Source organism: Acartia tonsa, chromosome 4 (genome assembly GCF_053477335.1).
Source record: "Acartia tonsa isolate MP-2025a chromosome 4, ASM5347733v1, whole genome shotgun sequence".
Lineage (NCBI taxonomy): Eukaryota > Metazoa > Arthropoda > Copepoda > Calanoida > Acartiidae > Acartia > Acartia tonsa.
Window position 1 is genome coordinate 14,411,178 of NC_137263.1, and position 24,464 is coordinate 14,435,641.

General features: G+C 35.9%; 3 protein-coding genes across 5 annotated transcripts in view; 2 read left to right on the forward strand and 1 right to left on the reverse strand.

Moving 5' to 3' along the window:
• Uch-L5 (ubiquitin carboxy-terminal hydrolase L5) overlaps nucleotides 1–9,135 on the forward strand; it is a 294,886-nt gene extending 285,751 nt beyond the window's left edge. Inside the window, exons 5-10 of one of the 3 annotated variants that reach the window (XR_013878334.1) lie at nucleotides 29–789; nucleotides 889–1,060; nucleotides 1,179–1,249; nucleotides 1,965–2,611; nucleotides 3,011–3,263; nucleotides 3,714–3,732. Coding sequence is in view for 2 of the 3 variants with exons in the window: in XM_080156539.1 (XP_080012665.1) it covers nucleotides 29–789; nucleotides 889–1,060; nucleotides 1,179–1,249; nucleotides 1,965–2,611; nucleotides 3,011–3,186 (1,827 nt within the window). In the remaining variant the exon portion in view is untranslated. Of the gene's footprint in view, nucleotides 1–28; nucleotides 790–888; nucleotides 1,061–1,178; nucleotides 1,250–1,964; nucleotides 2,612–3,010; nucleotides 3,325–3,713; nucleotides 3,733–7,766; nucleotides 7,871–8,036; nucleotides 8,162–8,299 lie in introns of those variants that run through there. The other 2 variants (XM_080156539.1, XM_080156540.1) reach the window with 2 other exon arrangements.
• LOC145316188 (aladin-like) overlaps nucleotides 9,136–24,464 on the forward strand; it is a 30,627-nt gene continuing 15,298 nt past the window's right edge. Inside the window, exons 1-4 of the mRNA XM_080156542.1 lie at nucleotides 9,136–9,222; nucleotides 9,508–9,597; nucleotides 10,143–10,241; nucleotides 10,844–10,961. Of these exons, the coding sequence (XP_080012668.1) occupies nucleotides 9,143–9,222; nucleotides 9,508–9,597; nucleotides 10,143–10,241; nucleotides 10,844–10,961 (387 nt within the window). The 5' untranslated portion in view covers nucleotides 9,136–9,142. The remainder of the gene's footprint in view (nucleotides 9,223–9,507; nucleotides 9,598–10,142; nucleotides 10,242–10,843; nucleotides 10,962–24,464) is intronic.
• Nucleotides 11,500–14,688, reverse strand: LOC145316187 (uncharacterized). The gene is made up of 3 exons (XM_080156541.1): nucleotides 12,731–14,688; nucleotides 12,414–12,455; nucleotides 11,500–11,640 (listed from the first exon to the last, which is right to left on the reverse strand). The coding sequence occupies exon 1, from the start codon at nucleotides 14,642–14,644 to the stop codon at nucleotides 12,983–12,985; it is 1,662 nt and encodes a 553-aa protein (XP_080012667.1). The 5' UTR covers nucleotides 14,645–14,688; the 3' UTR covers nucleotides 11,500–11,640; nucleotides 12,414–12,455; nucleotides 12,731–12,982.

Genomic DNA, 24,464 nt, shown 5'->3' on the forward strand with positions numbered 1-24,464 from the left:
ATCAACATAATAACGGCTAAAATTTTAGGGAAAAGATGCTTTGTACTATGCGCAGGAAGGTAACTTTGAAGACATAATCTCTCTTCTACTCGGACAGGAAACCAAAGTTAGCATAACCTTTAACGGATACGTCTTTGAGGACATGGAAAATCAGAATAACAAAGAAATTGAAAAAGAAAACAATGAAATTGTTCAAATCGAAGAAGCTGCTACACCAATTAAAGCCAAGGCCCCAACTGATTTTCTTCTCGAGGTCGAAAAAATATTTGGAAGTGATATTATTGGCACCCCGTCCGGGGCTACACTCTCCAGACAAGATGTTAGTCCTGTTAAGCGTGACCTTGATGAAGTTGCTGATCTGCTGCAAGGTGTAGGTTTTAGAACGCCAAGATCCTATTCTAAGAAACCTATTAGTGTTCTATCGACAAAAAACTTGACAGAATTCAGCTCTCCATTGCCCAACCAACCAAATGCAGGTTACCAGGAGAAAGTTGACAAATATTTACAGTCCATAGAGAATATTAGTAGTTTTGGAGATATTTCAACAAATAGCACTAAAAATAACAATGATAAAGAAACTGATACATCCCAGAATATAACTAGTGTATTCACAACTCCTAGAGTGCCAGAAAAGTCTTATCTAAGACCAACAGTATCGAGCTCTGCTAAAAAGAAGATTCCCAAAACACTCTTTGGTGAGAAGAGAAAAGTGAGAGAGCAAAAATATGATTTAACACCAAGTAAAAGAAATAAAGAAACAGTGGAATCAAATGATTTAATCCAAACTAAGTAAGTTTTCTCTATTTGCTATTTTGTTTTTTTGTAAAAATATTTTAATTGAACTCTTTTAAACTTTGTCTTCTTTAATATTTATCTATTTTTATATAGGTACGGGACATACACTTCTCAAAAGACAAATGAAACAGGAATATCCCTTGCTATAAGCTTAGCTAGTAGTAACTGTATGACTTACTCTGAAGAATATATAATAAAAGACGACTATTGTGGTATTGAGCTGATAGAAAAAAGAATTCCATCACTTCATAGCCTCGCAAGACAGGTAAAAAAAATTCTTTATATATGTTTTGTCTATAAGTACGACTTTTAAGTAAATTGTCTAATACAAAAATTAACTTAGATAATAATTCTGCAAATTTTTACATAATAAATTAATTTAGGACGAAGAATTGCTGAGAAAACTTGAGGAAGATGGGGAAGTTGCGCCACTTGATACCTCAAATTTTACACTAGGAAAGTTTACATCTAATCCTGGCAAAATAATAAAAAATACATGCTTCTTAAATATACCAAATATTTAATATTTATTTGTACTTTATAGTATAGAAATTAACCCGCGACCGTGGCTCAACACGTAGCGCATTCGCTCGTCGTCGGGAAGGTGATAGGTTCGAATCTCGGTCCGACACCGCGTCATAGCTAAAGACGTTAAAAATGGTTCCCACTGCTACTATGTCAAATGCGCGACGTAAATAGTTAGAGTGAGGGGAATGCCTTGGCCCAAAACAGGCGCAACTCGTTACCATGCACAGTTAGGACTTCTCAGACAAAGGTCGTGCATCACAGAGAGTTGGTTGTCTGTAATGTACTGTACTACGGGTATGAGGTGAAGGATCAAGAGTCTGGCCTTGAGTTGACAAGTTGACTGTTCAGTCCAGGTGCAACTCACCCAAACGACATTAACATTAGTATAGAAATTAAAACAAATATTAAACATAATGTTATTTTAATTGAATCCTATTTCCCTTAAAACGGACAATTTTACTTATAAGAGTAGATGATTATTAATACCATTTATTCTAACTAACAAACGAATGATTTATTGAGTAGCTTTGCTACTTAACAGTAGGAACTATTTGTCTTCTTGATAAGTTTTGTATAATTCACAAATAACATTTTTCATCATTTTGATTTGTTAAATAAAGGATTGAAATAAACTCTTATAAAGGCTCTTTATCTGATTATTCCTATGGACGAATTCACACAGAACTTGAAAAATTTGGAGAACCCCCGAAAGGTCCGGTGACCACTGAAACAAGACGAGCATATCTGATACGTCTGCGTAAACTCAAGCTTGGACTTGTTGTGCCCGCCAACCAGCTTAATCATAGATTTCCTGCGCCGCTGGCTGAGTCTATTAGAAATATTTCTAGTATTACAAAGAATTGGGAAACGTTATGGAAGTTAGAAGAACAGATGTTAGAGAAATTTAACCATGTTGATGCAAAGCTAGCCGCCAGTATAAATTATTTAACGCGTGAAAGTGTGTGCAAGTCCTCGTTCAACTACCTCCTCCTAGACCCAAGAAAAAGTCAAAACTTGCCGTTTAAAATATTTAGCTGGGGTGACCAAGATCTTTGGAAAACTTTTATAGATTCCATTTTCTATATCGGGAAAGGAACCCGCTCTCGCCCCTTTCAGCATTTATATGATGCGGCTAGCAAGAAGAAAGTTACAAAGAAGCATGCCAAAAAAGTTGCGCGGATTCTTGACATCTGGAAAACTGGCCACGGCGTGGTATCTCTGCAGTTATTCAATAATAGTATTGCTGTTGAAGGATTTACCAGAGAGGCGGCTATGATTGATGCATTAGGTAAACTTTATCTTTCTTAAATTTTTCTAAATACTTCTTAAATTGTGTTCTATTTTAACACTAGGTACTAAGGAAAAATTAATTTTATTTCTATAAAAGTTTTTTTTAGTGTCTATTAATAGATGACAACATGGAGCTTATAAGATTTCTCACCTTTAACTTAGCGTTTTCTCTCATCCCTATACATAAGAACAGATTGTGCTGTTAAATTAGAATTTAAAATATTTCTTGGCTTAAAGTTTTAGCAAGAAGTAATAGGATGCCTCTTTGTCTGGCTTTCTTACTTTCAAATTAGTCGTTTTCTATCAAAGTTTTAACAGTCGTTACATAAAGGCTTATTTATGTTTAAATTTAAAAGCCGTAAGATTTCATCATAACTAATCTTGTTGACTTATTTAGGTCTTAAGAATCTGACAAATGTAAAGCCAGGAGACTATTATGGACCTGCTAAAGAATGGGATAAAGAAGATCAGCTGAAACTTGGTACTTTCCTGCTGTACAGGGCTTTCAAGATTTTTCTACAGGAAGGAGAGAGACAGATAAGACCGGTGGATCTTAAAATTGCGCTTGATTAGTTAGGTTATTAAAAAGAATTTAAAAATTTGGATTTTGCTGTAATATCAGTATTTTCTTAAACAGTGGCGAGCAGAGGGTTTGACTAGAGCTCCCAAAAGTTTTGACATCACTCTTTTGGACTCCTTGTAGGGTGTATACATCTCTTCATTATTAAAACACACTGAAAATCTTTTGTCGAGATACAACACATTAGGACTAAATAATACACCTTTTTCATTTGCCTAGGTATTTAATGTTTCTTTCTCTAGGGCTTGCACAAATAATTTCCTTAGGGATGTAGATATGTATAAAAAAGGAAATTATTAAGGGGTAGTTAAGTATCTAGTTCTAACCCCCCTTCTGCATTAACTTTACACATTGATGGCTGGGTAACTTTTATTTCTAATATTTTAAAAATAACGGTCGGAATTTTTTAAAACAGTTTTGTGATATAAATTGAACGTTCTATTTGTATGACAATTAATGGTTAAAGTATATTTTCTTAAGAAAATAACAGAATGGGACTTGTAGTCAATGATTTTTCAAGTTTTATATTTATATTTAAAATGGCATGTTTTTTTTATACTAACAACTATTTTGATCAATCATAAGATATTCTCAATTTCATAGTAAGAGGTTTTAGTTTTTAAAGATAAAATAGAATAAAAAATATTATATTTTTTAATTACGCTTACAAAAGTCATTAGCAAATGTACCTGATAAAAATTATGTTATTTATGTATTATTATATATTGTATAGATAATCTGTTCCTATTAGTTATAAATAATGTTAGTATTAGATATTAATTTGTAGTTTATATTATTTTCTCTCAATTATAATCTTCTCATATTTTATGTATCTATCTAATTCTTTTCTTTGTCTTTTAGAGTAAAAGTCTAAAAGTTATATTTGTGTTTTTAGGATATTTATTAATGAATACCTATTCAAAGTTCATCTTTCATCATTTTATCTTATTCATATTCATATTATTAAAATGTATGATATTATTTATCAATGCAAAATATAATTTCATTAAAGCAGTTGTAGCCAATAAGCGAAATTATTTGTGGGTAGAATTGTTTAAAGGGGTAAAAATAGTTGTCAAGTTTTTATTTTAAATTGTGCGGAAATTTAAGAAAAATAGCCAGTTTATGATAATTACCAATTGCTTGTACCATGTATCTGAGCTGAAATTTTCAATTTTTTCGCATGTTGGTTATACACATATCTGTTAAGAAAATTTTTTTAAACTACCTCCTAATCTATATTTTTCTTGTAAACATTTAATAATCTCGATTTAGTATGTATGCCAAAGTATTTATAGATTTTTATTATTTTTTATATTTAATTGATGAACAATCAGTTAAATCCTTATATAAAAATAACAGAATGTCAATAGCAAAAGATTCATTTCATATGGTTCCCCTTTGCAATGTAATGTTAAGGTTTACGTATCAAAAAACCTTGTTTATTGAATCTCTAAGTAGATCCCCACCGCCTCTTAATCAACCCCGTGTTCGTGTTCTTCATTAAAGTAACTTCTAATGTGTTATTTACAGGGTTGTATATTCTGCACACGATTCATTTTTCCCCTGCTGCAAATTATGTTTTACTCCTAGTTTTTTCCAGCATGGAAGGGGAAAAAAAAGTCTTTCCTAACCTAGCTTCTCATATAGTTCCCAATATACATTTATTGAAAAGATATATTTGTTTGTAATTAAAGTTTTTTTCCAGATATCAAAATGTCAGCCCTATTCAACTTTCAAAGCTTGTTAACAGTAATCTTGTTATTAATTTGCACATGTGCCTACATCAGATCTTTCTGGCCGAGTATTTTGGACAGGTAAATCATGACATTTACTTAATATATCTGAAGATTTGTTTTATATATTTTGATAGATTTTTTTGTCGAGTTTCTTTTTTTATTAGTTTGTTGTGTTATGGGCAAAATTGCCCGTATTTTATTTGAATTTTTAAGAAATGGGAGAATCTTTTGGCCAATCTTAGATTGGTTAGCTTCGCGCACGCCTGAGTTTTATGATACATTTCATGCTGACCCCTAACATTATTGGCAGCTACTCGATAATCAAATCGCCCTGGCCTAGAGTTTTGGATGATGTTTCACATTTAGTCACCATGATATGGCATTCTCATGAATGAAGAGATGTACCAGGGCATACTTGATTTATTAAGTTAAATGAATGGTTAATAGAAGTCCAACTTCCTACAAATCTATTTCAACTGATTAAAGTTAATTCTAGTGTAATGTATTTTTAATTTTCTTAGGCAAAAAACTGGACCCTTGGGAACTTTCTGGAAGCTGGCTCGGATAGGAGAGAGGTTGAGCCCTTGGGTTTCTGTTTCTTGTGTTCTCATGGCACTTCACACATTATTCATTTCTGAAACATAGTTGTATTATATTATAAACTAGAGATGAGGTGGATGTGACATTTTTATAATCTGAATCATAAAATAAAATTCAAAAAAACTGCCCAATAAAAGGGATACAACAATATGATTGTTAAGTGCAAAAAGGGGGGGGGGGAAATGTGGTGACTCGTCACACGACATACCAGCAATTTTATTTTGGATGCTACTCCCTTAGTTTTAGAGATAATTGGATGAAATCTTTTGGGCTGGGTCACTAATTACCCCAACTAGTGGTATCTTTAAAAAAAACGGCGGCGGGACCGCCGCTCCCGCCGTCCGCCGCCATTTTCCGCCGCCACCAAAAAAAATTTTTTTATTGCATTTCTCGCCGAATTAGGCAATTTGGAATCATTTGAGACCATGTTATTTTTTTCAAAAATTTTTCCCCTTACAAGCAACCCTGCGGGGGGACTTAGTCATTTTTTTCAAATTCTCGTTTATGAAGGTATATCTTATATACAGTATGCTACTCCCTTAGTTTTAGAGATAATTGGATGAAATCTTTTGGGCTGGGTCACTAATTACCCCAACTATTGGTATCTTTTAAAAAAAACGGCGGCGGGACCGCCGCTCCCGCCGGCCGCCGCCGTTTTCCGCCGCAACCATAAAAAATTTTTTATTGCATTTCTCGCCGAATTAGGCAATTTGGAATCATTTGAGACCATGTTATTTTTTTCAAAAAAATTTTCCCTTACAAGCACCCCTGCGGGGGGACTTTTTTCAAATTCTCGTTTATCAAGGTACATCTTAAATTCAGTGCTACTCCTGTGCTTTTAAAGATATTGAAACAAAATCTTTTTAGGTAGGTCAGTAAAAAATTTTTTTGTAAATATTTAAATAAAAAATGGCGGCGGGACCGCCGCTCCCGCCGTCCGCCGCCGTTTTCCGCCGCCACCAAAAAAAAATTTTATTGCATTTCTCGCCGAATTAGGCAATTTGGAATTATATGAGACCAAGTTATTTTTTTCAAAAATTTCCCCTTACAAGCAACCTTGCTCCCGCCATCCGCCGCCGTCGTTTTCCGCCACCGCCCCCAAAAAATTTGAAAAAATAACATGGTCTCATATGATTCAAAATTGCCTAATTCAGCGAGAAATGCAATAAAAAAAAAAATTTCGTGGCGGCGGAAAACGGCGGCGGACGGCGGGAGCGGCGGTGCTGCTGCCGTTTTTTTTTAAAGATACCAAAACTTGGGGTAATTAGTGACACAATCAAAAAGATTTCATCCAATTATCTCTAAAACTAAAGGAATAGCATACTGTATTTAAGATATACCTTCATAAACGAGAATTTGAAAAAAAATGACTAAGTCAGGGTTGCTTGTAAGGGGAAAAATTTTTGAAAAAAATAACATGGTCTCAAATGATTCCAAATTGCCTAATTCGGCGAGAAATGCAATAAAAATTTTTTTTATGGTGGCGGCGGAAAACGGCGGCGGCCGGCGGGAGCGGCGGTCCCGCCGCTGTTTTTTTTTGAAAGATACCAAAACTTGGGGTAATTAGTGACACAATCAAAAAGATTTCATCCAATTATCTCTAAAACTAAAGGAATAGCATACTGTATTTAAGATATACCTTCATAAACGAGAATTTGAAAAAAAATGCTTGTAAGGGGAAAATTTTTGAAAAAAATAACATGGTCTCAAATGATTCCAAATTGCCTAATTCGGCGAGAAATGCAATAAAAAATTTTTTTTTGGTGGCGGCGGAAAACGGCGGCGGACGGCGGGAGCGGCGGTCCCGCCGCCGTTTTTTTTTAAAGATACCACTAGTTGGGGTAATTAGTGACCCAGCCCAAAAGATTTCATCCAATTATCTCTAAAACTAAGGGAGTAGCATCCAAAATAAAATTGCTGGTATGTCGTGTGACGAGTCACCACATTTTCCCCCCCCCCCTTTACAAATTTTTTTCAGGGAAAAAAATTCATGTTAACATTTTTATATTGTACTACTTCAAAAATACTAACATCCAAAAAAATTTTTAGTTTAGGTTTTGGGAGTTTCGGTCATTTCTTCCCCCTCCATCTAAAATTTTTTAATGAATTTTTGTTTTAAACATACATATTTTAATCATTGTTTAATTTAAATTTTGTTCATGTTTTAATGCATTTTAAATATTATCGAGATAATATGATTGATCAAACGCAATGGTGTGATACTAAAATATTTCAGACACAGTAAAAGATGTCTGAGGCAGGAAACTGGTGTCTCATTGAATCTGATCCTGGAGTCTTCACAGAGCTGGTCCAGAAATTTGGCGTGTCAGGTGTTCAGGTAAGAGTACACACGTCCTTCTCATTTCCTTAAGATATTCCCAACCAACCACTGGACGTAGTCCCCTAAAATAAATCGGTCTTTAAAAAAAAAATAAGCAGGTATCTAGTTAAAAAAATTAAGCAAGTCAAATATTTATTACTATTAAAATATTTTTTTCTGACAGGTTGAAGAGCTCTGGTCACTGGACCAGGATCAGTTTGAGGCAGTAAATCCTGTTTATGGTTTGATTTTCCTTTTCAAGTGGACAGGAGAGGATGACACCTCTGGATCTCTTGTTATTGATTCCAGGTACGATATTGGCAGCAGCAAATCATCTGATTTATTGAGGATTATCACTAAGAAAGTTTATTGAAAAAAATTTAAAAATCGTGTTCCCTAATATATATTTTTAGAGAACTTTATGTTAATTTTGAAATATTTATTTAGGTTGGATGAAATATTCTTTGCCAAGCAAGTGATAAACAATGCGTGTGCCACTCAGGCCATTCTCTCGGTACTCATGAATATTGCCAGCCCAGACGTCAAGCTTGGAGCAACTCTCAAGGACTTCAAAGATTTCTGCTCCTCCTTTGATGCTGTCATGAAGGGTCTGGCACTTTCAAATTCTGAATCAATTCGTACAGTTCACAATTCATTCTCCCACCAGACTTTGTTTGAGTTTGATTCAAAGAAGGCGGATAAAGACGATGATGTTTTTCATTTTGTCAGTTACATTCCAATCAATGGTCGTATCTATGAGCTGGATGGCCTGAAGGAAGGTCCCATCGACCACGGTGCCGCTGGCGCTAACTGGACAGAAACAGTGCGCCCTATCATTGAGGAGCGCATGCAGCGCTACAAAGAGGGCGAGATACACTTCAACCTGATGGCTGTTGTTGAGGACAAGATACAGAAGTTCACGAAGCTGTTGAGCAAACCTGACATCAGCCAGGACGAGTCCAGTCAGATTAAGATGCAGCTGGTCGACGAGGAATCTCGTAGGAACAGATGGAGGATTGAAAATATCCGAAGACGTCACAACTATCTGCCCATCATAATGGAGATGTTGAAGCTGTTAGCCCAGCGAGGACAATTGCACTCGGTGTATGAAAAGGCCAAGGATAAAACTGTGCAGTTGAGCCAGGCCAAGGCAGCGGCTAAGCTAGCAAAAAAATAATAATATTTCCAATTGTATTCTTTTTATTATTTTTTACACGTACATCTGAACCCGGTAATGATTTGATACGTTGAATAATTCTTATTTATTTGTAATAATTTTGCAGCCTAAAAATGACGGAATATCCAAGTTTACAGAATATGCACCCGGCCACCCGGGAACCAACTCTGTGTGAACTTGATGCCAAATTCAGGTAAAGAGTTTTAATTCAGTAGATAGACAAATTTCATTATATATTTCCATAAAGGGTATTTCTCTAGCTATCAAAATAGTTCTCTAATATATTAGATCTTTTTTCGTAGTACTAATAAATATATATACTAAAAACTATACATGGTATAGGCTGTGCTCTTTTGCAACTACTATGACCTTTCTGCATTGTAAAGCTATCACCCTTAAGTGGAACAGTTAAATTACCATGTTTCTTATATTATCTTTTTGTTATTGAATGAAAATAGGTATAAATTAAATTTTTTAGTGATATACTTCCTCGAGCCTTGGAAAGTCTCCTTGAGCAGTATCCTGACCTCAATATTCAACCAGATTCTATAAGACCTTCATATAGCAGGTAAAAAATATTACCTCTTTTTATGTATTTTATTCTACAACTATAGTAGGTAGGTAATATACTATAACCTCTACATTACAAGTTTGAATTATCTTTCTTTTCAATTCATAACTGGAACTTAACCACCTAAACTTTTGTTTTGATATTATAGTTAGGTACATCAAAATGAATTAACAAAGACGTAAAATGTTGGACTTCCTGCTGCTATGTCAGAAGCGCGAAATTAATTGTAAGATTATAAGGAATGTCTAGGCCCAGAATAGGAACAATTTATTACCATACACAGCTAGGACTTCCTGACAAAGGCCGTTCAATTAAATGTTGTCTGCTGATGTTATTGTGACATGGGACCTACTATAAAGTCTGACCCTACGTTGTTATAAACCGTCCCTATCGAGACTCAATCAGATATCAGAAGGAATTTAAATGATAATATTAAAACATGCATTGGCAAATTCAAAATGCCAGATTTTACTTATATCTAATTTACTCGTGACTTTAGTATTGAATCATTACCCTGACTGACTTATTTTATTTACTTTCAGAGACACAATCAAATCAGCCTTCCTTCCAGTGCATGACAGCCTGGGTCTGGCACTTGTATCCACATGGAGAGAAAGTGGAGTTACAGGAGTACTAACCAGGCATATAATAATACAAAAATCAATGAATAATAATATGATGTTATTTTTAATATGTGAAATTGAATTAGGCAGTAAAACTTTTCTTTTGTAATACATAAGGAGAACCAAATATTACGAATATCAATATTTATTTAAATCTTATTCAGTAAAGTTCTAGGTTTGGTAACTCGTTTCCCTTCCCTTTCCCCCAAACTCCTCTACTGCAAGTATCCACCATCTAAAATGGGTCACACGTGGGAATTGAAATTTAAAAGAAATATTGCTATACTAAGTATATCAACTAAGTTTGAATTGAATAATAAATATATTAAACAAACTCATATTACTTGAAATAGGCAATTTTATGTTCTATTCTCTTACATTTTTATTTAAATGGATATATTATTACTTAGATGTTGCACCAGATTTTCATGTACTCTGATTAAGTGAATTTCAAAGCTGGCTAAAATAACGATATCACCCCCTTTGCCCCATCCCAACCCCTCCTACTGGATGAACGAACTTCCCAATTAAGAGGTCCATGTTAGCAAGCTATTTTGACGACAATTTTTCCCCAGTCATATCCACATATATTCTATATATTCATTATTATATGTTACCAGATTACAAGAAAACACGCCTGCTTCTATAGCTAAGTTATCTGGCATCCTGCTGTCACTCTGGAGGTTTCCATCCACAATTAATACTTTCTTCTATCCTCACCTCAGACTCTCTCACCAGGTCAGGTTTTTATACAGGGAGGGAGGGGACAATTTATTACACTAGTCCCCAAAGTTTTTTTTTATAATTATTTCTTATTCGTTAGCTTGACAATTTTGCATCAACTGTGTTGAATACTGAAACAATAAACTATTATAAGTCAGAGAAACCAATAGCCGGACAAATCTGGAAGGCTTATTGGTACAATTAAATAAGCTGGTTTAATCCTTTAAATACCTTTCATTGGCTTGACCCTTTAGGGTAAGGTTTACTCTTTTAAATGATTACTCTAATGTAACATAAGCTGTAGTTGTTATCAACGAATTATAGAGTTTAATGTATAGGTAAGTTAGGATGATTTTTTTTAACACAAACCCGTCTAGGAACCTCTTATTTAGATTAGGGTTATCTATTCATTACATCCCTGTAGGGGTAATTAGGTACTGGCTGTCTTAGGTATAGGTACAGCTTCGGGTTTATTTAGATTACTAAACTGATGAAACCCTATTCATGGAAGCTCCCCTTTACTCTATCAGTATCTATAGCTACCTTTTCTTACCTAAGAATAAGTAGAGTAAAACAGTGCACACTGCAGGGACAGCTCTGTTGGGGTGGACCAATATGAGGCTTCTTGTCTTGTCCCAGAAGTCTGATGAACAGGTCCGCCTAAGCCATACAACAGTGCATCATCAACGAATTTCTAGATACATAAAAAAAACTATTAATTTCATTAGATACTTTTCTTTATAGGCCTGTATTTGAGAGCGCAGCTACTCAACAGATATTTAGTCCGCCTCTCATACAGATATATCTTAATGAAAAAAAGAAGATTAATGCTTGGCCTCTTAAGTCTTTCCTTAGGGCGCAGCTACTCAATAAAACAAGGTCCGGCTCTCTACAGACAATTCTAGATTTTAAAAAAATAATATAGTTATTTTAAGCCTTCTTTGGGGGGGCGCAGCCACTCTATAAATAGTTTAAATGAGGCCCGGCCTTCTACAAACAAATCTAGATTAGAATAGATTAATATACAGTTATTTTAGGCCTTCTTTGGGGGCGCAGCCACTCTATAAATAGTTTAAATAAGGAACGGCCTTCTACAAATAAATCTAGATTAGAATAGAATTAATATTCAGTTATTTTAGGCCTTCTTTGGGGGCGCAGCCACTCTATAAATAGTTTAAATAAGGAACGGCCTTCTACAAACAAATCTAGATTAGAAAATAATTAATATATGGTTATTTCAAGGCTTCCTTAGGGGCGCAGCCTATTGTTAGACGTTTAAGGAGCGAAGTAACTCTATAAGGGGTTTATAGCACAGCTACTCTACAGCTTGTTTAATACCGTAGCTACTCTATAAGTGAATTAAGACCGTAGGTACTGTATTAGTGAATTAAGGGGTAGCTACTCTATGAGTGAATTAAGGAGCGTAGCTACTTTATAAGTGTAAATAGATATAAATAAGATTTTTACCTCTTGTTTCAATATTCTTAGGTCTCTTACAGCGAGTCCAAACTAAATTAAATTCACTAATTAGACAGAATTGTCAATAAATCACAATACATGGATTTTTAAGCATACTGCACTTAATTTCAATGGTCCTGTTTCTTTATATTAACGAATGGGAGAAAAAAATCTGTAGATTTGTGCCTATTTTAATCAAGCTTGACTTTAGAGAAAAAATGAATTAATTTAGAGTTTTACAACAAATTCTCTAAAACATATATGTAAATTGCCAAAATTCATGCATATAGTAATATTTAAACTGATTATAAAAATCACTATCTCACCTTCACTCGATCGTGGTTGGTTTAAGACTGGCAAAATTTCTCTTGTTTGGATTCTTTTCTGGTGATTAGCTTGATAATTTGATTTTTAAACTGTTCATTATAGCTTGTAATTCTTCGTTATTTTTTAAATTTCAGTATTTTTTTATTTGTTTGTTATTATAAAATATTATTTCTTAAGGTTAATTTTTGGGATGCTGACAACTCTTGATGGGTCTTTTCACACTCCAGAGCAGGGAATTGGCAGATCCCTACTTAAAATCTTTTCCTACAAATGTCCCAGCACAGTCTTGTTAATCTTTTGTAGTTCTTTCTTGTGTTCAACAGCAATGTTCCATTGTCTTTCCTTTTCCTTATCTCCCTGAACATAGATACATTATCTCTTAGGTACCTCTCAAACCGAAACCAAGCTGTGTTGTTATCTGCAGATAAAGTTTTGAGGACAGTCTGAAGATGTCTGCTTTGTATTATCAGTCTAGTTATCATGTCATCATCAATAATTTCACTGTCAGTAAAACTATTTTCATCCACAGTCTGTAATTGATAACTTTCATCCATGTGATCACTGTCCTCTGTACAATCAGATGTCAACAGTACTTGACTAGAGTACCACAGATCCTTATCCAGTATAATCCGCAACCATCTTGTATCCATATGTGTGTTAGGTTGCCAAGAATCACTTACAATCAATGGTCTGTTCCATGGCCAGTATTGTTCGAGACAGTAAAAGATTTTAGATGTGTGTACGTTGCAATACTCTAACCAAGCAATTGAAATTTCATCCTGATTGATTGATTGTGCAGGTTGAATGCACCTATACCTTACATTTGGGTCTTCCTTGTAGTAGTTCTCTGCATCAAATTGTACATACGCCATGCTTTCTGCAATGATTCCTATAAAGCTGTTAACTACTGCCCCTACCTGTCCAAAAGAGAGATTTCTTTGAACAAAACCTGGATCAGGTAGTATCCTATCAAAATTGATCAAAACAAAGGCGAAAAATAATTGGACTATTGCTCTTGGTATTGCTAGTAGATGAATCTTGGCCCATTGATGCATGTCATCAAACTTGAACATAAATGTATTTGGTTCCTCCATCTTATGATGCATTATAAGTGTTCCACCAACAATAAGACGAAACATGTATGATAGGTCTGTATTAACAGTATATTTTCCTAGGTAAATCCACAATGAAGTAACATCTAGGTATCCAGGGAACTCCAGCTGATCTCCATTAGTCAGAGATCTTAGTGCAGCAATAGCTGCTTCAATATCAGCTGTTTGCTCATGGGTTAAAAGAATTGCCAATCCTTTTTCAGGTTTTAAGAGTTCAAATAGTTCATTTAACCTTTTAGGGAAGTCTGCCTTGTGTAATATGGTTCCTCCTTCAGTTTCACGGGTTGGAAGATTTATTTCTATGTAGATGCTACATCCATCAGAAATAACAATCTTATGAGGGATTTTCTGGCTATGAAACCAGCCATTAGACTCTGATAAACCAAACACTCTAAGGGCAAGGGCAGGGATAATATGACCATCTTTATGGGCCTTTAGCAGTTCGTTTTCTAATAGCATTGTTACTGCATAAACATTGTCATCACAGGTTGTTCCAATGTTTATTATCCCAAACTTGATTTTACCAAATCTCCGAATTTCATCTAAGAGCTGATGGTTTGGGTTTCTATTTTTTGTTAATGTATCAGCTATTTGTCTCAGTTCAGGATACCAACCAGCTTCACCTAATGACTTAAGTTTACTTATTGCTGTATCAATATATGGGTCTGGGAACCTGGGATCTTGGGACATATAAAAATCTTGGCAGTAAACTTTGTCTGCACTTGACTTTTCATAGAAGTAGTTCCAACATTCTTTGGTGTCTCCATAGCAATCCAAGTTATCTGGGCAGAAATGTTTCATTAAGTCACATGACAATATCCTTAATTCTGCTGGGTGATTAAGAAGGATGTGAGGGATCCATCATACCTAAAAAAAATAAGTATGTAATAATTATGTAATACTTAGCAAATTCTAGTAAGTTCATTTAGCATATCACTATCTACTATCTGATTGAAAAAAACATTTTTCTTTTTGACATACATTTATTATTCAACATTTTACATGTTTTACAAGTAGGTATTGACTATTAATCCTGTTGATTAACTGTTGTTCTGCTGAATTAAAATCCAGATCTTCAATCTTCATTATTATCACAATGTCTCTTACATTTCTAGTAGTTTCACGGATAACACTCTCTCCTGAGTTCTTGTAGATAATTCTAACTTTGTTGGACCTTCCTTGAACAAAGTTTTCTTTGATCTTCCCATACTTAAACTTCTCATACCTTTTCCTGGGATTCTCCTCAGAAATGAACAACACAATTTCACCAGGTTGGGGAATCTCACCTTGAACAAGTCTCTTCCCTGGAACAAATTTGTGTATGTCATTGACAATATAGTCAAGCATATTATCAACTGTGTTTTGGACATCTTCTAATCGTGAGAGTGTTGATCCTTCAATTACAACTGGAAGTTCCATAGATCGCTTATTGTTTCGTCCTAATAACAAATGATTAGGGGATATAAATGATAGTGATGATTCTGTTTCATCATCTCCATTTCTAGCAATGGGAAGGTTATTTAGTGTGTTAGCAATGCAAACACCTACAGATTCCCATTCTAAATAACTCTTTTTAGTGGATAATTCTCTGGATTTTTCAAGCATATTTCTTACTGCTCCTATTCTGTTTTCTATCTTACCCCTTTCTTGATGTGAGTGGGGTGTACTGACTTCCAAGACTATTCTCTCCTTACTCCAAAGTTGGCTCTGGAGATCTAAAGCTGTTATCTCAGCTGATTTCAAAGTAAGAAATGAAGATTGACTATCACAAAATATAATCTTAGAATATCCGTGTCTACCCATATGTCTAACAAGTGATGTAATAATCATATCTGTGCTTAAACCTTCTAAGCATACAATGTTTATTGCACTTGTTAGCATACATACTAGGCATAACATATATGCCTTACCTTTTACTCTCTTTTTGATAGAGTCATGTGCAGGAAAGGGACCGCAAATATCCATTTGAATGGAGTAATACGGTGGTGCCCTTACAAGGCAAGTCTTAGATTGATTGCCTGTTGTACCCAAGTATCGTTTCTTCCAGTGTGCCAGAGCCGTATAATTTTGATGCGGCTCCGGCTCCGCGGAGCCGTATTTGGAAATACGGCTCCAGCTCCGGCTCCGGCTCCTACCTTAAAATTAATATATCAATTTTTTTTCATTATTGAATTTGATGAAATAAAATAAATAATATAAAATATTTTGCTTTTATTTGATTAAAGCTATATAAAAGTAGAAGGATGTGTGTCTATTTGTTAAGTAACAATAGTTTTTCAGTTTATTATATGGAAATAGACCGTTGCCAAATTATAATATTACTTTAAAAAATCATTTTTAGCTAGTCCGGAGCCGGAGCCGTTTTTAACGAAAAATACGGCTCCGGATCCGGCTCCGGCTCCACCAAAAATGTTGCTGCTCCCGGCTCCGGCTCCAGAACACTGGTTTCTTCAGTAATATTCTACATCGTATACATGAGTTTCTGATATTCTTAATCAGTGTTCTTAGTCTTTCAACATGGACTAATCTCAGCATATAGTTAAGAAGTTGTTCAACACCAGAGTGGGGTAGTATTTCCCAATGCAGATAAATTGCTAATGCAATTACAATATCATTATCTACTAGTCCCACTGGGGCTACAAAACTAGAATACTCATAGCTTGAGTAATCTGTATCATCAATTTCCGTGGTTGGGTAGGTAAGTCTCCCTCCACATTTCAAAATTCCTGATTGGTCTTCTATATAGGTCTCCTGCTTTGATTTTGTAGACCTTAGTTTGACGTCTAAGCTCATTTGAATGCACAGGTATCTCCACGCCATCCACATTTCAAATGAAGAGGGGCCGAGGGATGGTGAGGAATTTGCTTTCCCACAGAGAACTTCAAATCTAGTGATATATGATCGGTCTATTTTGTATATTTCTGGTTTGCAATCAGGACAATTTATGTGCACACCTTTCATGTGCAAACTGTGTTTTATTCTCAACACAAATCTGAATAGATTTGCAATAACTAATAATGAGCTTTTAAATCCCCGGTAGGCAAAATTTACAAGGGGACAACTAGGTTGTTTTTGTACATGCATTATCATGTTTGTGTTTTCAATACATTCCTGAAATTCTTGTATTTCATGACTAGACATAGTAGCAGCATGTTCAGCCATAAAGGTGGCCTGTTCAGCCAGAGCATTAGCATCTTCAGCCGTGATGGCAGCAACTTCAGCTGTGATGGCGGCATCTTCAGCCGTGATGGTGGCATTTTCAGCCATGATGGCGGCATCTTCAGCCGTGATGGCGGCATCTTCAGCCGTGATGGTGGCATCTTCAGCCGTGATGGCGGCATCTTCAGCCGTGATGGCGGCATCTTCAGCCGTGATGGCGGCATCTTAAGCCATGATGGCGGCATCTTCAGCCGTGATGGCGGCATCTTCAGCCGTGATGGCGGCATCTTCAGCCAGATTTGGGGCATCTTCAGCCAGATTTGGGGCATCTTCAGCCAGATTTGGGGCATCTTCAGCCAGATTTGGGGCATCTTCAGCCAGATTTGGGGCATCTTCAGCCAGATTTGGGGCATCTTCAGCCAGATTTGGGGCATCTTCAGCCAGATTTGGGGCATCTTCAGCCAGATTTGGGGCATCTTCAGCCAGATTTGGGGCATCTTCAGCCAGATTTGGGACATCTTCAGCCAGATTTGGGGCATCTTCAGCCAGATTTGGGGCATCTTCAGCCAGATTTGGGGCATCTTCAGCCAGATTTGGGGCATCTTCAGCCAGATTTGGGGCATCTTCAGCCAGATTTGAGGCATCTTCAGCCAGATTTGAGGCATCTTCAGCCAGATTAGCGGCATGTTCAGCCAGGTTTCGGGCATGTTCAGCCGGATCGTTTGTTATGTCAGGATGCTGTTTCTGTCCTTTGCTATATGACTCTGCTACAATAGAATCGAGCTGATTCTTTGACATATCTTTACACACCTTGGTATAGTCTCTAATAGGCATATCCTTGAATTCTTTCTTCATCCATGGCTTACCCATTTGCCAATGGCTCTTACTATCAAAATCCCTTATCTCAGCTTTTCCTCTTGTGATAATGTCTGCACAATTTTCTTCAGAGGCAATATGGTACACATTATCCGTGTTTATTAATCGTTTTATAGCACGAACACGGTTATAAACGAATGGTTTGAGTTTAAGGTCATTGTTGCCTAACCATGCAACAACTATCTCAGAATCGGTGACAAAGAAATAATCCTCAATCTTCTCACCAAGTGCTTTGCTAATAATGTGAAATGTGTGTGCACCCAATACCACCGCGCTTAATTCATTGCGGGGTATTGTATCACAAACAGACTTTGAGCGCCCTGCCAGTAGCTGACATGAATAACTCCCATCTGAAAGTTTAGTGCGTGCATAAACACCAATTCCACACATAAGTTTTGCTGCATCACAGGCTACAATCAGTGTCAACTTTGATGGAGTTATTGCATCTAAGGGGACAACTGATCTTGGTATTCTAATCTGCATCGCATTCCTTATCAATACCAGATTATTGATCCATGTGGCTCTAAAATATTCAGGTATTTCCTGGTCAAATTCAAGGTTCTGGAGATTTTTAAGGTCCAGCTTCAGTCTACTTTTCAGGGGTTCAAATGACCCTAGGAGGTCAAAGACCTCAAGACACTTTCCTAAGATGTTAGCTCAAGTAAACTTCTGGCCATCTAGAAGTCTTAACAGGTCTTCTTCTGTCTTGACTTCGAAGGGGTTAGGTTTCTTTGCTCCTCTCCGTTTGGTATTAAAGTTTATTTCTTCAAGCCCTAGCCCCATTTCATCCCTTTCTTGGTACCACTTATATCCACTATATGCAGTGGATTCTCCATCATTTGAGGATTCTTCTGATGGTTTTTCAAAACATCTGTTAATTGTCTTAATCCTGAATCCTCCTTTGGGTACAACAGTAATAAACTCAGTTATCACTTTCTCTAGGTCATCTTGAGTTTCCCCACCCATATTGGAGTCGTCCATGTAGGTAGACTCGCAAATGGTGGCATATGCAAGTGGGTAATCTTCCTTGTGCTCAAGGACAAGCTGGCGCAATGCTTGTGTGGCTACGTTTCCTGCAAAGCGTAGTCCATAGAATAACGTGAGCATGACATAAATACATACGTGTGCCATAGGATTCAGATCTGGGGTAAATAGGTATAAACAGTAGTTAAGTTGGGATGATTCCATCCTAATACTGTTATACATTTTGGAGAGGTCACAAGTCGCGGTAAACTTGTGACTTCGCCATTTGATGGTTACTTGAAATAATGAGTTCAAGCAATTTTGCCCTTTAGGAAGGCAGTCATTGAGGCCAGTACTTGCTGGATCAACTACCATTCTTGATGGTGTTGATGTTGATCCAGGTTTAAATACTGATCTCCATACAAAAAAATGCCTAATTGGGGCATTTTCAATCTCTTGCTGAATTGCTAATGGTAAACTACTTAGTTTACATGCAAATCCTTTTGCAAGCATTTCGTCGTGAAATTTCACAACTGAATTTCTTTCATCTTGTGGCTTTTTTAATTGTGTCTGTAGCACTTTGTACGCCATCTTGAAGTTATCATTCCGATGCCATCTTGCTGATAAAAACTCAACAGGGTTACGAATGAAGGGAAATTCACAGGTAGTGGTTTGTCTTTTTGTATCCAGTTTGAAGGATTTGTTTATGATTCCTTGTTCATACTGGTCTTTCAGTGAAATGCTCCTTGTCTGAATAGATTGTTTACAATTTTCACACCCCACAGTGAGCCCAGGAATCCAATTTTGTGGAAAAAATTAATAACTTCCTTATTTTTCAACCAAATCAAACAATTTTTTTTTTAATTAAAAGGTTTTTATAGTACCTTTTACAGAATTAACAAGATTACCCCTTCCTCCCTCTCTAGATGATTAGGGGGTCAAAATATCACCCCCAAAAATTGGTTCTTGGTCGATTTTGACCCAGGCCACTTTGAATGGCCATCACGGCCAGGGAAGTGATGGGAAAAAAATTGTGCAAAATAGCAAAGATGGGCAATAGCCCAGTGTGTCAGGTGACATGTGTCCCAGGCCTGTCAGCCAAGCAGTCTGGCCGCACTGGCATGCCAAAAATCCTCAAAAACTTCAATTTTTGACAATTTTTGCAACCTTTAACTGCGGCTGTCGGCCAAACGGCCGGTCAGACCACCTCCGGCCGCACACCTGCCAATCCGGCTTGGAATGACCTACAAAAAAGTGGTAATACACGTGGCTGTGCCACAAACACACGCCGCCCTGTGTGCAAAAAACACGACAAAAATTTGTAATTTTTTTGGTGTGCTTACTTTGCCGCCAATTAAAGGACGGAAGGCGGCTGGCAATTATCTCTGACTTCTTCTGATTGCAGTTAGAGCCGGCCATTGTGGTTCTAAAGATACCTTTAGATTTCTGGTAGCCCCTCCAGGGGGCCCTCAGGGTCCAATACACAAGGGCATAGTAAAATTTTATTTTGAGGTGCTCTAACTTTTCCACCACTGGTGGGAAAATTTTATGCCATGATTTTTCGGAAAGGCATTTTGCCAGATTTTTACCCTGTAAAAGGATTTTTCTCTATAATGAAATCCGGCAACAAATTATATAAGGATTATACACTAAAAATAGCTTAAAACGACCTTTACAAAAATATCTATAGAGGTTAAGCAACTAGGTGAAAGTTGATAAGACCAATGGGATCCTCTTATATATTGCCTAATTAATGCTAGAACTTCATCCTAAAAATTTTCACCTCGTTGCTAAAAAGATCAAGGTATTTGAATCAGAGCTTAAAAAAATATTCAACGTGCTTTTTTTTGCATTTTCACCAACTTTCTTTAATATGGATTCAAGAGGTTTTTTTTATACAAAACTATTTAGTTTCTTGTTATCCAGCATTAGATAATTGCACAACATTTCTAAAATGGTATTACATTACGTCCTAAGTTAATATTTGATTAAATGGCAAGTAAAACAAAAAAAAATTTAAAAATATTTTTTTGGGGAGATTTTTGTATCTAAATTTCGTGAATTCCAGGGTAACAACTTCAGAAGGCCATAAAAACTTTAATTTTTTAAATTTTTCAATAATTTAAAATGGCAAACCTCCTCTAATATGATGAATTTTAACATGGACTTTTAAAATAATTGATTTTCTAAAGTTCGATTTTGGGCATAAATAATTTTTTCCACAAAGTTGGATTCCTGGGCTCACTGTGCACCCTGTGCAACAATCACACCTGAAATCGATGCGAAATCCTGCATCTTCTTGCTCAAGCAGTTCTTGTTCATCTGTTCATAACACAACTTTGTTGATTGCAACAGGTGTGTCATTGTTGATTGTTATTTGGGGTTCAATACACATACACTCATTCTCATATTTAGGTGAGATTAACTGATCCTGGAAGGGTGAGTTAAGGTATGATTTATACAGTGATGTGAATAATATTCTCATGTTAAGATTCGATCTACCAGCTTCCATATCTTGTTTGTCAAATGATTGGTGTGTTCCAGCAAACATTAAATAGGAGTTGTTTATGTCTGGCAATCTACTTTTCCATACTTGAAGACCAGATGGCAGCACTAATAGTAATGTCGGTACAAGTCTCGAGTGTTTTATACCTAATAGTAATCCAATGTCCTATTCCCCAATATCTGTGGGAAGGCATTCCTTAGACAATGGAGTTGAAGATTGGTTTGCTTGAAATTCTTTACAAGCTTTCCTAAGGTCATAATTGGGTACTTGTCCAGTTATCTGCGACATTGAAGTTAAACGAAGTTCGTGATATTGTCCTGAAATATCTGGACCAAGGATAATCGAGTAGACTCCTCCCCCTGTTGATATCACAGAGCCAGACGCTACTTGGATATATTGGGGTCTATCATCAATGACTTTCAGGTTGAGTTTCTTTGCTATGTCTACCTTAATGACCGGGTTTGTAGCTCCGGTATCGTACATCGTGAGGATGGATTCATCTCCAACCTTTAGCAGTTGCATTGGGTATATAGGATCCAATTCTTGCTCAGGTTGTATCTTGTGGGCTATTTCAGAACTAGGGAAAACTGTTCCCTTTTCAACATTGAAGGCTTCGCCAACTTGCAAGTCTCTTTTCTTCAATGGTTCATTCTTTATTTTCAAAATTTCAATCATCATCAGTTTGATGTCAACATCAGTTTCATATTTCGGTAGGAATTTTGTGAGACCTTCTTTGATCTGTTCTTTGTCACATTTGTGATCTGGACACAATAAGACATTCCTATCTATCATGTTGTTTGCACATTGTTGGCAACATACATGCAGTACTTTTCAGCTCCTCAGTTCCACTAGGTGGCCCCTCTCCTCCTTATAGGCATATATTCTCTTATAGGTCTGCATTTAGGTGTTGCAAAAAATTTTTTGGCGCTATGCGCCAAAAAACGACTAAATATTTTTTTGGCGCTCCGCGCCAAATTAACCTCTCTCCAATTTTTTCCGCTTCGCGCATAATAAATTCAATATCAAATTTGGCCCTGGATTTTTGTGCTTGTTTTTATAGTTATCAACCTATTTCTATTTGTAAACTCTCTTATATGGTTGGATCTACCTGTAAAACTTTGAAAATTGAATTTGGGGACTTTCCTTCTAGGGGCTAGTGGGGCAAATGACCCCCCCCCCCAAACACTAAAATTTTAAGTTATGAGGTTATTTTTTAAGATATCGAGCTGATTTTTTAAATGGAACCTTTTATTACATAAATGAGTTGATTAGCCAACCCATATTTCATTTTTGCACTTTACTTCTAGGGGCTTGTAAGCTCAAAACTTTGTGTCTGGGGGGATGTTTTATCCCAAAAGCCCCTAGAAGGATAGTGCATAAATAAAATCTGTAGTTACTACTTATTTAACTTATGTCAAAATTACTAGAAGGAAAGTCCCAAAATTCAATTTTTAAAGTTTTACAGGTAGATCCAATCATATAAAAGAGCTTACATTTTTATATTTAAATTTTTAGTGAAGATTCCTATCATATATGTCCATCTACTCTATACATTATTTTGTCCATCTGTCAGTCGGCCATACTTTAAAGACAAAAACTTTAGTGATGTGGTAATGTGATTTTCTCATCAGATTTTTTAGATAGGCACCTGAAATTTTTAGTAAATATTCCTATAATTTATGCCCATCTGTTCTATACATTTTTGGCCTATCGGTAATGCTTTAAAAGCGAAAACCTTATTATTTCAGTCAAAAAGGCATCAGTTTTCATAAAAAATATTCAAGTTTTGTTTTTGTTTTATTAGCAAAGATACTCTATAACTCACATTTATGTCTGTCCGTCCATCTGTCTGTCTGTACCCAAAAGATGAAACTTGAATTTCTTGACAATTATTAAGATAGAAAAGCAATAATTTTTGTCCGTTGGTCTGTCAGTAGCGCTTTTAGATTCAATTATTGTTTTCGGGGGAAACTTTATAATCTTGGCTTTTATTCAAGCTACAAAGCTGAAATTTATATTTGTATGTACATTTGTTCTACATATGTTTTGTCCGTGTGTCACCGGTAGTGTAATTAAAGTCATGTTATCTTTACAGGGGAAATGTGATTGAACTTTAAGATATATGGCGGATTTTTTAAGAAGACTCTAGTGAAAAACTGGAATTAGATACTCGATAAAGAATTGAAATCTCGATATTTCATTAAAATTAAGGAGGGGGGGGGGGGGGAGTTTGTATACTTCAAAAGAAATTCAGTATAAAATCTCTTATATAATTAGATCTACATAAAAAATGAATTTTGGGATTTTCCTTCTAGGGACTTTTTAATAAAAACTTTTTTCACATAACTGAACTCAGGTGTTTTTTCGGTTTTTTGGAAAAAATGATGGGAAAAAATATCATTTTTAAATTGGACCAAGACCATTAGAAAGATCTCGGAAAAGTTTTACAGGTCCAAAAAGGACGTTATCCTAGGACTTTGGGAAGTTTGTCAAAATTGATCTCAAAACGACACAGACTTCGCCCCGCCTCATTTTTTTTTCGTACGACTTTGAGACCAAATAAGTACCCTAAAAATTCATCTCACAAAATTTTCATTTAATACTTTTTTTGTAGGCAATTTGGGAACAACTTTGATTTTATGTTTTTTTTCTGTCAGTCGATTAGAACATGGAGAAAAATGTCATTTAATTAAAGTGTGTCGAAAATTACCGACTTCGCCTCGACAGAGTTCGCTCTGCCTTACCCTAATGATTACGGTTTTCTTTTTGGGACAGATTTCATTATGGCACTTTCCTTCTTGGGGCTTGTGGGGTAAAACAACCCTACCCCCCCAAAAAAACTAAAAATAGGAGCTCTAAGCCTATTTTTTAAGATAAAAAGCTGATTTTTGTAATGTAAACTTTTTTACATAACTGAACTAAATAATCATTACAAATTTCAATTGGGCACTTTCCTTCTAGGGGCCTTTGTAAAATCTCTTGTGTGATAGACTCTTCATGTATAACTTAGAAAACTAATTTGGGCACCTAATATCTAGGAACAATAAAACATTCTCCTGGTGTTTTATTGTTAAAAATTAGCTCAGAACTCATATTTTTTGGGGGTTTTTTTTGGGG

Coding starts and splice junctions, on each gene's coding strand:
- LOC145316187 (XM_080156541.1), bottom strand. CDS start 14,644: ATGAAACATTTCTGCCCAGATAACTTGGATTGCTATGGAGACACCAAA.